Source organism: Triticum aestivum, chromosome 5B, assembly GCF_018294505.1.
Source record: "Triticum aestivum cultivar Chinese Spring chromosome 5B, IWGSC CS RefSeq v2.1, whole genome shotgun sequence".
In the NCBI taxonomy this organism is placed as follows: domain Eukaryota; kingdom Viridiplantae; phylum Streptophyta; class Magnoliopsida; order Poales; family Poaceae; genus Triticum; species Triticum aestivum.
In genome coordinates this window covers 491,776,130-491,789,267 of record NC_057807.1, presented here as the reverse complement: position 1 = coordinate 491,789,267, position 13,138 = coordinate 491,776,130, and the positions used below count along the sequence as shown (strand labels likewise).

The 13,138-nt window shown below is 44.4% G+C and overlaps 2 protein-coding genes across 2 annotated transcripts; one reads left to right on the top strand and one right to left on the bottom strand.

The window, feature by feature from the left end:
* The first annotated feature begins 6,541 nt into the window (after positions 1 to 6,541).
* On the top strand, positions 6,542 to 11,863 carry LOC123114914 (disease resistance protein RPM1). Its single transcript, XM_044536282.1, has 3 exons — positions 6,542 to 6,634; positions 6,895 to 8,145; positions 9,939 to 11,863. Exons 1-3 carry the CDS (start codon positions 6,542 to 6,544, stop codon positions 11,778 to 11,780), a joined length of 3,186 nt encoding a protein of 1,061 aa, XP_044392217.1. The 3' UTR covers positions 11,781 to 11,863.
* A 259-nt stretch (positions 11,864 to 12,122) lies between these two features.
* On the bottom strand, positions 12,123 to 12,890 carry LOC123112729 (uncharacterized). Its single transcript, XM_044533802.1, has 2 exons — positions 12,622 to 12,890; positions 12,123 to 12,524 (listed from the first exon to the last, which is right to left on the bottom strand). Exons 1-2 carry the CDS (start codon positions 12,804 to 12,806, stop codon positions 12,230 to 12,232), a joined length of 480 nt encoding a protein of 159 aa, XP_044389737.1. The 5' UTR covers positions 12,807 to 12,890; the 3' UTR covers positions 12,123 to 12,229.
* Between the last annotated feature and the right edge of the window lie 248 nt (positions 12,891 to 13,138).

Below are 13,138 nucleotides of genomic sequence, written 5' to 3'. Positions count from 1 at the left end.
CGGGTACGGCTCAAATTTCACAAGTTGCATCCGGACATCTCATACTAGATTCTCATATTCGCAGGTGTTTGAGGGGTCATATTTGACACATCCTGTTGTAGATGCTCTTACACCGTGTGAAACCTAAAGCAGGCAGGGAACATGCCCCACGTTGGGAGGATTTTCTCTTTTAGCTTTACTATTGTTTTGTAGAGATCCGTCGTTCCGTCGAATATGGCCGTCTATCTGGAGAAGGGCTTGATACGCCCCACGGGGAACGGAAAGTGAGCATTTGGCGAGTTCTAAAGCAAACACGCGTGTGGCCCGGCCATGGTTGCCTACTTTCCTCCTCGCGCGCTCGCCTCTAGGTTTTCTTCCAAAGAGCTTTCTTTTTTTGCAGAATTTTTTTTGATCTATTCATTTTCAATCATGACAATAAAATAAACACCAGAAATAATAAAAATTACCATGAAAGAGCTTTCATTATGTCTGCCACCGTGCGGGGAGCATCTGCCGGCTGCCCCGCAATGGACGGTGCAAGATCTGGTTTGCTCAGCAGCTTCTACCGCGGACATGTAGTGTACAGAACATGCATGGTATATACCCAAAGACTAAACTTCATGGGTCCGTGCGACAGGCATTCAGATGCAGGTTCCGGGCGTATGAGGTGTGGCCGTGGATGCGTTCGAAAGTTGACTTGTGGTTAACTGACCAGTGTAAGAGCATCTACGGCAGCGTATGACATATATGACCTTGAAGTGTCCACGGACGTGGGCGCGTTTGGAGGAATAACAGAGCACGGTCTCAAATTAGCACAACTGCATCAGGACATCTCATACTACATTCTTAAATCGATACAAAAGCATGCGAACGAAAAAACCTACGTACTGCGTAGATCACCTAGCTACTCCTCGTCGGAGATGTCGACTATCTTCGTGCCTAGCTCCGAGTACATGTGCGGCAGCTACAGCTCCAGCATCCTCCTCTATCTCTGCGTCGAGTTCGACGAAGAGGGTGTCGGACGCCGCCTGCTCCTGCCGGAGGAACCGTCGGTTGGCCTTCACATAGGCCTCATCCTTGAAAGACTCCAGAATGGCCTGCTGCTCCGCCATCTCCACGACTTGGGCGACGGCGAACTCCGCCTCCACCTCTGCCATGTTGAACCCCGGGGCAGGCTGCTCCGCGTCGTCCTCCTTCGGATCAGCCACCTCCATCGGCTCAGGCAGCTGCTCTCCCTCCTCCTCCTCCGGCTGCTGCTTCTCCTCCTCCTTCGGCTCCAGCGAGTTCAGAGGCAACCCGACAGCGATGCCGGCGGTGCGCCTTACCTCAATCTCCTCTGTGATCTGCCTCCGGCGCTCCGGCGTGAGCATAGCGCATGTGGTGATCTTTCGCCGGACCATGACAATGCCGGAGAGTGGGTGAGAGCGGGGAAGAGTAAGCGGACGGGCTCGGCTGGCGGCACTTAGAGGGAGGAGGTGGGCGGGCTAGGTTTGGGGAACACCGGTCGGCTTAAATAGTCGTATTTGGCCTCAGGCGGCGAGCCAGAGCGACGTCATGTGGCATTCACACCGTGGCGACGGAGAAGGTGTCTATCGGCCCGTCGTATTTCTAGGAAATTCCGCACGGGACCCACGTCAGTCCTACGTGGCGGACGCGCCCGGGCGCCCCCATAGCCGCCCCATATTTGAGTTGGATATGAGGGGCGCCGGTCAGCCCGGGCATCTGAGGCCCGTCTGGGTCAGATTTTTGTGACTGGTCAGTGTCCGTATGGGCCGCTCGGGCGTTTGAGGCCAGTTTGGTGCGTCCGGCTATAGATGCTCTAAGTACGCAGAAAATCAGTGGGCCTGTCGGTTGCACTTGCCTCTATATCTTCTACACTGGTCTTCGTTGGCACCACTCACGGTCCTCGCTGTCCGCTTGCAGGTTCGGGATCCACAATCCGGAGTGCGAGGGTAGGGCCTCTCTGACGACAGCTTGATGAGAGTAGCGGAATGACGTTCGGCGATTATCCCTAGTGCCTAGTAGTCCTCCATGTCGGTAGTTTAGGATGCTTTGTAATAGAGTGTGGATTCTTCTGTATTTCTTGCTATTTTTTGATCTACTTTGTAAGAGGTTCTCCTCATCGGGAGCAAATAACACGACTGAAATTATACTTTGGGTCAGTCAATTTTTCTTAGGCCAGAGAAAAAAACATTTTGTTAACTTTCAGGGTCACCAAACATCCAAGCGTGCTGCCCAAAGCCCCAAACTCATGCGTACAACAGCTGGCAAAGCATTCAGCCAAACCTGCCTCGGCCTAGTGCGATCAGCACCAAAGGCTGCGGGTTCAGGGGCTATTTACTATAGTCCCTTCCTATGATAGTACAAAAAGGCAGCATCGTCATTGAATTTTACTCTATTGAAAGTTTTGATCTCATGATAGATTTACTCCTTTTGGATCATAACAAAGTCAGGCCTTGGACAGAAGGCCACACAGCAGATTTTGACTGTCATATACTATTGAACTAAAATAAAAATAAATTGTCTAAAAAAACTAAAACAAAAAAGGCTTGCTAAATACAAGTAAATTCGAATCAATGGTTAGAAAATAAAATAGTAGTAAAATAAAAATATTGAAAGAAATTGCCCACAATTTACAAAAAAAATGTTTTTAATAATATGCAATAATGAGCATATACTAGTGTAGTTTTGCAAGAATATTTTTATAAGATGGAATGACTTAAGAACATTGGTATTGTCCTTCAAGAAGGAAAAAATGAAATAAAAAATTAAACAAAATCAAAATATGAAGTTTTCAAAGGAATAATGAATCAGTGGCGTTAGTATTACCCTTTAAGAAGAAAGAAAATGAAGATAAAATAAATACGAACACAATTTGCACAAAATTTACAAATGAATTGCGATCTTTTATAATATGCAAGAATAAATTTAGAATAGTAGAACTTCCGCAAAAAAAAGTTCCTAAGAAGGAATGACTTTGTGGCATCGGCATTACTCATAAAGAAGAAGGACAATGAAACAAAAACTTAAGCCAAATCAAAATAATGAAGTTTCCCAAGGGAGAATGAATTAGTGGCATAAGTATAACCCTTTGAGAATGTTAAAACTACAAAAATAAAATCATATCAAAACATAAAAGTATTCTAAGGGGGAATGAACTAGTCGCATTGGTATTACTCTTTAAGAAGAAAATGAAACACATTAAAACAAATAATGAACAAACGTGCACACAACATACACAGATATTGTGCTTTTTTATGATATGCAAAAATAAGATTATAATAGTGAAATTTTCACACAAAGGAAGTCTCATAAGAAGGAATGAACTAGTGGAGTTGTTACTACTCTTAAAGAAGAAGCAAATAAAATAGAAACTAAACCAAAAAAAAGTGATTTCTACGGGAGAATGAATTAGTGGCATTGGCATTACCCTTTAAGAAGAAAGAAAGTGAAACAAATAAAAACACATAATGACAAAAATACACAGAATTTGTCCTTTTTATATTCAAGAATAAGCATATAATAGTGGAATTTTGCAACGAAAGAAGTTTTTTAAGAAAGAATGAATTAGTGGCATTGTAGTATACTTAAAGAAGAAATAAATTGAAATAAAACTAAAATAAAATCAAACTATAAGTTTTCTAAGGAAGAATGAATCAGTGGCATTAATATTACCCTTAAGAAGAAATAAAATGAAAACAAAGCTAAAACAAATAATGAAAAAAAATTGCAGACAATATACGGATAAATTGTCATTTACACACATATTGTATAGTATTTTCGTGTATACCGACACGCAGAAATAAAAAATTAAGTTGCCTAAGAATGAATGAATTATTGGTGTTCCTATTACCTTTTAAGAAGGACATGATGAAAATACTAGAAATAGCCACATAATAGTAGAACAATATTAGAAGGAATAGCCACATAATAGTAGAACAATAAAATAAAAAATTGCACACATTTTGCACAAAAAATGTGCTTTTTATAATAGAAGGAATAGCCACATAATAGTAGAACAATATTGGTATTACAGTTTAAAAAATAAAGTGAAATTTTAAATGAAAACAAAATAACTATTTTTTATAGGAAAGAATAAAGCCCTTTAAGAAGAAAAAAATAAAAATCAGAAACTATATAATTAAATTTTCTAGGGAGGATTGAAACCCCTTAAGAAGAAAGAAAAAAACAAAAGAAATTAGGGTTTCTTGGTAAGAATGAAACACTTTAAGAAGATAGAAAAGAAAAACTGAAACAAAATAATAATAATGAATTTTTCTATGAAATAATTGACCCTTTAGAATATACTAAAACTATATAATGAAGTTTTCTATGTAAGAATGAAACCCTTTAAGAAGAGAGAAAATATAAAAACTAAAACAATATCAAAATAATGAAGTTTTCTAGGGGAAAATGAAACCATTTAAGAAGAAAGAAAAATAAAAAAATTAACTTGCACACTGGTATGTCTTGAATTTGCGCTTTTGTAATATGCAAAAAATAAGCATATAAAGTGCATGCTCTCTACTATAATTTATGAACATGGTGTATCAAACTTGCGTGTATACTTACTAAACATAATAAAACAAATAAAGTTTTGTAAGAGAGAATAAATTAATGACATTGGTATTAGTCTTAAGAAGAAATAAAATAAAGAAAAACTTGCACACAATTTTACAGTGAAATTGCACTTTTTATAATATGCAGCGAATACACATATAATAATGCAACTTTAGCAGTCTAGTATAATTTACACACACATTTGTATAGTATTTTCGTTCATACATACACATAATACTAGATAAATGTATTTAATTAGCAAAAATTAGCACAAAACAATTAGCATTGGTATTACCCTTAAGGAATAAAGAAAATAAAAAAACAATTTTCACGCAATTAGCACAAAAATGCACTTTTGATAATATGTAGAATAAATATATAAGAGTGAAGTTTCCATACTCTAATGTAATTTGTACATGTAGTACTTGCATGTATACGTTTACGCATACTCAACATCCGAAAATACATGTAAAGAAAAAAAACTTAACTGAAAAAAAAAAAAAGCATACACATGCAGAAATGAAAAGCAAACACATGGAAAAAAAGCATACACACACAAAATACATCCCAAGAACGAAATCGACTGACCCAAAATAGGGGTCAGTCGAATCCAAACAGCCCAGTACGACCAGCAAAACATGACAGAAAAAAGAAGAACTACACAAATCTTAAAGCACAATCTAAGGCCCGGAAAATTGACTGACCACAAAACTAAAATTCATCTGACTGAAGTCTAGCTAAATTGCTCCTCATCACCATGTATCAGTTTGGGTGTGTTGCTTCATATATAAAGTGGGATGGAGGCCTTTTTTGCCAAAATCAATGGGCCTATCGAGGTTTTGTAAAATGGCCATGCAATTTCTCGGCCATAGGGTCTTTGGCGTTATGTACGTACATTGTCGTCAGAGTTCAAATATCTGACATTGAGGGGTTTATTTTTTTTCTCCGTGTTAGATTAATTGGACTAGCTGACTATCAAACCTCTTAGAAAATCTTGTAGCTCTTCGGAAATAACTATGATGCAACACTTGTTTTCTAGGCTTTGAAATTGGACGTGAGAATAGACAAGTAACTTTCTGAATTAATTTATATGTATATACCCCTCGTACTGCAGTGTGGTTTTCTGCTGCAATGGACTCTTTTGTAAGCCTATCTATGTCTGCGAAGCCTCCTTGAGTAATGAGAAATTCTTTTTCCCTGCAATTTCTTTTATATGTATATACTTGCCCCGCAAAATAAAAGAACTTGTATGTATATACTTGAAATATTTGAGACCAGAGGAAAGACTCGCAGTTAACTTATTTGTTACCCGAAAAAAGAAAAATTAACTTATTTCTATATGCTCATGAATTAACCTATCTGTATATACCAACGAATGGTGGCAATTGCGGCAAAATCAAAGTAGCAAACCACACTTTTTTTTACCTCTAGTTTTTTGCTGCTGGTTTGGGCGAGCCACGACCCAGTTTTGCCCTAACTAAGCGCTCCGACATCACTCACGAACTGCATGATTGGTGATTCTTTTGCAACCAAAGAGCGAAGACGCACACTGCACGTGACAATAATGCATATTTCCAATTGCGAATAAAATGGACGAGAAACCCTTCGAGTTCAAAAGGCGAACTTAGTAGAACAAATTTATATATTTTACATTGTGAACAAAATTGTAGGAAAAACATGCATGTAAATTTCCGAGTCAGCACTCAGCTGAGCATGCATGCTCCATTTTCCCGTGTGAAAAAACTCCAGTGTAGTGCTTGAAATTTTCAGGACTAGTTTCTTTCCTGGACACAAATTAACATTCCATGGAAATTCACAAGCATGCCAACGGCTCACGCGTTAACGCGTGCGGGCGAGTTTTTCTGCCTCACTGACATTTTTTATTTTTTGTTGAGTAGTACTACAGTATACTGTTTATCCCGAAAGCACGTGCTTGGCTTCTCTTAGACCTGGTCTGTGATCTCTAACGACTAACGACATGCGTCGCCGTTGATCTCAGAACATGGTCGTCTCCTTCTCGCGCGCTGCTCTTCGGCGTGGAGGACGCGTGCGGACTGCGGATAACACGCACTGCCGTGTCTACTACGTCGGCCAGGTACGTACGAGCCGTCCATGGCGCCGGCGCTTCTTCCTCCCTCCCCCGCGCGGCCCCATATATAGCTTTTCTTCGAAAGAGCATGGCGTTGTCTGTGTACGTGCTCTGCCGCGCGATCGAGCGCCCAAGAGTCGTTTCGCTCAGCACCCGGCAGCTTCCGCCCTACAGGCTACAGGCGCGGGAACCAAGGACTCGTGACTCACTGGCTCGCAGTTGACTGACTAATGTCCGTCCGTCAATGGCGCGGCAAGCTTCTGTGACATGACTTGGCTTGCCTTCTCCACCTACCTACCGATCCTATCTCCCCCGGCCCGCTGGGTATATATAGTAGTACTACCCACCAGGCCACCACCATCGTCGTCGTCACCAGCTCAGAGCTCACCACCACCAGCATCCAGCAGCAGCATCACCAGCACCACCGGCAGCATTTAGCTAGCTTAGTAGCGCACATCGCGAGCACAGCGAGAACTAACTATCTCGCACAGAGAGTGGTCGATCGAGAGATGGAGGCGACGGCGGTGAGCCTGACCCGCACGGTCCTGGACGGGGTGCTGGGCAGCGCGGGCACGGCGATGGCCGACGAGGCGGCGCTGCTGCTGGGCGTCCGGAGGGAGGTGGGCTTCATCCGCAGCGAGCTGCAGATGATGCAGTCCTTCCTGCGGGTGCAGTCCTCCGCCACGCGCTGGGGCGCCGGCGGCGGGGGCTGCAGGGACACGGTGCGGACTTGCGTCAAGCAGGTGCGCGACCTCGCCTGCGACCTGGAGGACTGCCTCCTCGACTTCACCCTGCACGCCTCCCGCTCGCGCTGGCTGCGCTGGGGCCCCGGCCTCGTCGCCCGCCACCGCCTCGCCGGCCGGATCCGGGGCCTCAAGGCCACCGTCGTGGAGCTCAACCAGCGCAACAAGCGGTATAACGTCTTCGCCGCCGCCAGCCACCACGGCGTCACGCCGGGGGAGGAGCACCACGGGCACGCCGACGACGACTACCCGCGCGCCCAGCTCGCGCCCGGGAACGAGCGGCAGGACATCGAGCGGGCCGGCGAGATGGACGAGCTGGTCAGACTGGTCAACAAGATGGGCGACGCGTGGGTGGTGTCGGTGTGGGGCATGGGCGGGATGGGGAAGTCGTCGCTGGTGAGGATGCTGTACAACGACATGGCCCTCATCGACGGCTTCGACGGCCGCGCCTGGGTCACCGTGCCGCACCCGCTGGAGAGCGCCGATGAGGTGGAGCGCCGGCTCAGGAAGCAGCTCGGCGTGGCGCCCGACCGCTCCGTCCGGGCGTGGCTGGTGGAGAACCGGTGCCTCGTCGTGGTGGACGACGTGTCCTCGCACGAGGAGTGGGAGCTCATATCACGGTGCCTCCCCGCGAACGGCCCGACGGGCAGCCGGGTCGTGGTGACCACGCGGCGAGACGACGTTGCCCGGCAGTGCGCGGGGGACGTGCGGGAGAACGTGTACGAGCTCAAGCCTCTCGAAGATGAGGAGGCCCGAAAACTGTTCTGTCAAAAGGTACGCTCGCAGCTCGCTATACTTTTTCACCTTTTTAACATGATGAAGCTCGTAACCAATTCAAACTATTCAAAAAAAGTAACTCGCAACACAAGCACTCTTTTTTTGGCGAATATCACAAAGCAAGCACTTTAAAGTTCTAAAAAATAAAGGCAAGCACTTTACAAGAGATTTTTTTAATTTGTTTCTGATATTTTTTTGGGACTGCCATGTGGGCCAAAAAAAAGTAGGTCATGGTGTCTGACGTCTCCAACTCGGGCTGCCTCTAATCTGAGAGGAATTAGAAACATGATCTTCAAATCTCAGTCGACTGAGTCTTAGTGATGTTATATTCATAAGATCTTATGTGAAGATTCGAGCAAAATTTCTTTTTAGCTTTTCTTCTTTATATGCTATGCAACCTGACTGAGACTTGGTTAAGTATAAGTCGACTAAGACCTAGCCACACCCTCCGACTAACTCCTTTCTTTGACGCCGCGGCCAGCCGTGTCATTTCCATGGTCTGCTCATCCACGAATAACCCTCGTGGGTGACCTGTCGTGGGCTCATAGTTTTAGGCTCAGAGATACGTTGCTCCTTCCTCCTCGTCTCTCTACGCGAGCGGAATCGACTAGCGCTAACTCTATTTTGAGTTACCTGACAAATAGCAAAACCGTTATATCTTTGAGGGTCACTTGTTTGAAAATTCCTCTGTCAATTCTACAACTGTTAATTCAATGTTCATCCCTTATTAAGATCTAGATACCACAATTCTATGAACTTATAGGCTAAATACTTCAATTTTTACTAGATGAACATTTTTATGAAACCGAAAAACAATTTTAAATTATGAAGTTACTAAGAATCAATCGACTAAGACAATATTACACTTATTAATTTTTGTGACAGATAAAATAATTGTTACAGATTATCATTTTAGATTTCGATGTTCTTAGACCGAGATGTCGGTAGATAGAAGAAACTTGTAAGTTGGTTAAAAAATATAGTTCCATTAAAGTGCACTTCATGAAGGAAATTTAAAACTACTTGATTTCTATTATATGAAGAAACAACTTTGTTAGTCGAGATAACCTTCACACATTTCATGTGGATAAGGGTTAGGCCTCACGGCGAGGCCAGCGCCCAATGCTCATATATGTCACCGTTTTAACGGTCCATGTCAGATTTTGTCTACGTGACATAGAATTAGTAAAAAGGAGAGAGGATAAAACCGTCTCTCATCTTAAATAGTACTCCTTCTATTTTTATTTACTCCGCGTATTAGCTTTGGTCAAAATCAAATTTTATAAACTTTGACAAAATTTATAGACGAAAATATTAGCATATATAATAACAAATCAATATTATTAGATTCATTATTGAATGTACTTTCACATCATATAGATTTGTTATGCTAAATATTTATATATTTTTTTCTACGAATTTGATCAAACTTTAGGAGGTTTGACTTTAGTCAACTCTTATATGCGGAGTAAATAAAAACGAAGGGAGTATCTCCTTACGTAGACTAACACAAGCATCGCAATTATCTTATTACTCATAATTCAACTGACTCATATAATATTATAAATGTACTACCTACTTCATTAGATACTCCACATTAGGAGGGTGGGCATCTAAGTGATATGGCATGTTTAGATACTATGGTAAATATAAATAAGAGATGTCCAGTGGGATCAGTCTTATAAATTTGTGAATTTTGGTATTTTATTGGTTGGATAGTACTTGAAATTGCCTTCTTTTTTTATGATCCGAGTTTCTTATTTCTGTGTGTGTTATTTCCATGTGTCAAGGTTTACAAGGATGCTGGATATAAGTTGATGGATGATATGATGGAGCAAGCCAGTCGTATCTTAGAGCGGTGTCGGGGCCTTCCACTTGCTATAGCCACCATAGGAGGTTTATTGGCTAACAGGCCCAAAACAAGCAGGGAATGGATGGATCTGCGAAAGCATCTTGGGTCAGAGCTAGAGTCAGACCGAGATATCAAAAGAGTTATCACCTCAAGCTATGATGGGCTGCCATATCATCTCAAGTGTTGCTTCTTATACCTGAGTATCTTCCCTGAGAACCATGAGATTAGGCTTACACGCTTATTGCGGCGGTGGATAGCAGAAGGCTATATAACAAAGCCACGTGACATGAGCGTCGAGGAGCTTGGACGGAGGTACTACAATGAGCTCATCAGTAGAAGTATGATCCAGCCTTCGGAGAAGGCCAGGGCTAGCATGGCGGTTGAACGTTGTCGTGTTCATGGCGTGGTGCTCCAAATAATATTGTCCCAGTCTATTGAGGAGAACCAACTCTTCATCATGGATAAGCACTGCAATGAGGCTCCACAAAGTAACATACGCCACTTGGTAGTGACAAGATGGAAGAAAAATGAGAAGATGGCAAGCCTAAACTTGTCTCAGGTACGCTCATTGACAATCTTTGGGAGGTGCCCTGTGTCCCTCATCTCCTCCAAATTGCACTTGTTGAGAGTTCTTGACTTGGAAGATACACTTGAGCTGGAAAATGATGATCTCAAGCACATCGGGGAGCTGCACCATTTGAGGTACCTTGGTCTGCGAAAGACAAACATTTCAAGCCTTCCTTCCTCTCTGGAGAACCTCAGGTTCCTAGAGACATTAGATGTTCAAGACACAAAGGTGACACAACTCCCATTTGGTATCACCAAGCTGGAGAAACTATGTCACCTTGTTGGTGGTGTCAACTTTGCCAAAGACTTGGCAGGGAAGACGAAGAGAAACAAGGAAACGGGCAAATGTAATGGTGACCCCTTTGAAACATTTGCAGATTTGGTTACCGGGTGCTATGGTTACAAGCAGGTTGAGCCTTCATGCTCATGTTGCGCATGTGAGTTTAGTGTAACAGCCCCCGAGAGAATCGAGAAGCTAAGGAACCTACAAGTGCTAGGGGTGGTGCACATTGCGCGTGGAAGCAAGGTGGCAAGGAACTTGGGGGAGCTGACTAGCTTGCGCAGATTAGGAGTGGAAGTAGATGCGACCGAGGAAGTAGGGAAGGACTTATGCGGCTCAATATCAAGGCTTGTTCGTCTTGAACGGCTTGAAGTGCGCTCTAGGTCGCTTGAATTTCTGAAGGAAGCAGAGAAAGCAGAGGAAATGCCACCAAAGCATCTCCTATCACTGCGCCTGTGTGGCCGTTTGGGCAACCTCCCTGGCTGGATGGATCGTCTCAACGATCTGGCCAAGGTAAAGCTGATTCAGACACAATTGAAGCAGGTTGACATCGAGGTGATGGGGAAGCTGCGCAACCTTACTCTTCTTGCACTCTGGGAGGAGTCCTTCGCCGAGAAGACGTTATGTTTTGGAGAAGGTACATTTCCGAAGCTCAAACTGCTTTACATTGAAGGGATGGAGAACATCGTGACCATACAAATCAAGGATGGTGCATTGCCTGTGCTCGAGAAACTTGAAGTGAAGAAATGCGTTAACTTGGACGACAGTAAGGAGGGCTTGTCCCTTGTGCTGGTCCTCCAAAACCTGAATGAACTTGTCCTGACAAGTTGCGGTGACAAACCGAAGCTGGAGAAGGAACTTCAAAAGCAGATTAGTGGATTCAAGAAGCGCCCAAAGTTTATTACTGGCAGGTCCATTGTATCTAGGAGCTAGCCTACGCACTACCTCTGTTCTGATGTACTAGATGATGCACACAAGTTTATTTGAACTCTCCAGATATAGGAGTAATTTTTGTATAGGAATGCCATGTATTTTGAATTTTTTTTCTCCAAGAAAGATCTGGCATGTATACCATTTTTGGTAGTATCAGTATCATAAGTTTGAACATAGTCTGACGGAAATTAGCCGGCAAACTTGCGTGGTGAAGATCAAGTTCCAAAGCGAAATTTTTGCTTGGTGAACTTCATCTACGTTGTTCATCATTGGCTGGTACTGGCATTGCCAGGTTATTCACAGATAGTAGCGCATCAATTGAAGCACGCAGCAAAACGATACTCACTCAGTAAATATTTACGCTAAGATATGGTGGATCGATCTCCGTTATGTGCTCCTCATTGAGAAATGAGTAGTTGGTAAAAAATTAAGCAGCACCCATAACAAACTCACTCTACAACGGCCCCTGTCGATCTGGGCTTTATTCCGGTTACGGTGCTGGCGGCGTCCGCGGGCTCCTTCCCCTTCTCCCGCAGCTTGGCCACGGCTTCCTTCATGGCCTCCTTCCGCTTCCTGCTGGCCAACACCTTGGCCTGCACGCCGCTGAGGTTGGGGTCCTTCTTCTCCTTCTCCTCCGTCGGCGGCGGCGGGGCCCGCCTCTTGGAGGCCGCCGGCGCCGCGTCCACGTGGCCCAGCAGCGCGCCGGCGCCGGCAGCGGCGATCACCACGCCGTTCAGGAACGCCCTGCGTGCGATAAGAAGGCATCAAGGGTAGATATTACTGATGATACGCATCGACCACATGTTCTCAGAGAAAAAGGACAGTTGGAAATGAAATGAACCTCCTGGTGTCGCGTCCGGCTGGAACGCTGCCGCTGCTCTTCTTCGGGGCAGCATCTCTGCCCGGAGCCGCGCCGACGGCTGCGTGCTGCGCGGCGGCGGCGGCGGCGGCGTGGAGGGGCGCCATGGAATGGAGCATTGCTCTGCCCTGAGTTGCTGCTGTATGGTATGGTGCAGGCATTGGCATAAGCGCGTCAATGCCTCTGAAAGTGCAGATGCAACCAAGGGAGGGAGATAGACGTGCCCCACGGAGGCGTCATGTCACGTTCCCATTGGCTGCGATCCCGTGACATGGATAAGGCCCCGAAAGCATATGCTATTGTTGTGCCGGCGTGCCGCAGTGCAAAGAGTAAACAACACGTGGATAAAGGACGCAGACGGAATTGGCACTCGAATTTGTGGATCGACCGAGGAATGTCCAATGCCTATTTTTTTAGAACGATAAATGGCTTTTTTTCTATTAATTGTGAACAGAATGTCCAATCACTAAATCAGCTTATGCATAGGCGACAAGGCCTG

Bases quoted from the DNA above. Each gene is read 5' to 3' on its own strand.
- LOC123114914 (XM_044536282.1), top strand. From the start codon at position 6,542: ATGGTCGTCTCCTTCTCGCGCGCTGCTCTTCGGCGTGGAGGACGCGTG. The intron at 6,635-6,894 runs GTACGTACGAGC...AAGCTTCTGTGA, and splicing joins GTGTCTACTACGTCGGCCAG to CATGACTTGGCTTGCCTTCT. The intron at 8,146-9,938 runs GTACGCTCGCAG...CCATGTGTCAAG, and splicing joins GAAAACTGTTCTGTCAAAAG to GTTTACAAGGATGCTGGATA.
- LOC123112729 (XM_044533802.1), bottom strand. From the start codon at position 12,806: ATGCCAATGCCTGCACCATACCATACAGCAGCAACTCAGGGCAGAGCA. The intron at 12,525-12,621 runs GTTCATTTCATT...TATCGCACGCAG, and splicing joins GCCGGACGCGACACCAGGAG to GGCGTTCCTGAACGGCGTGG.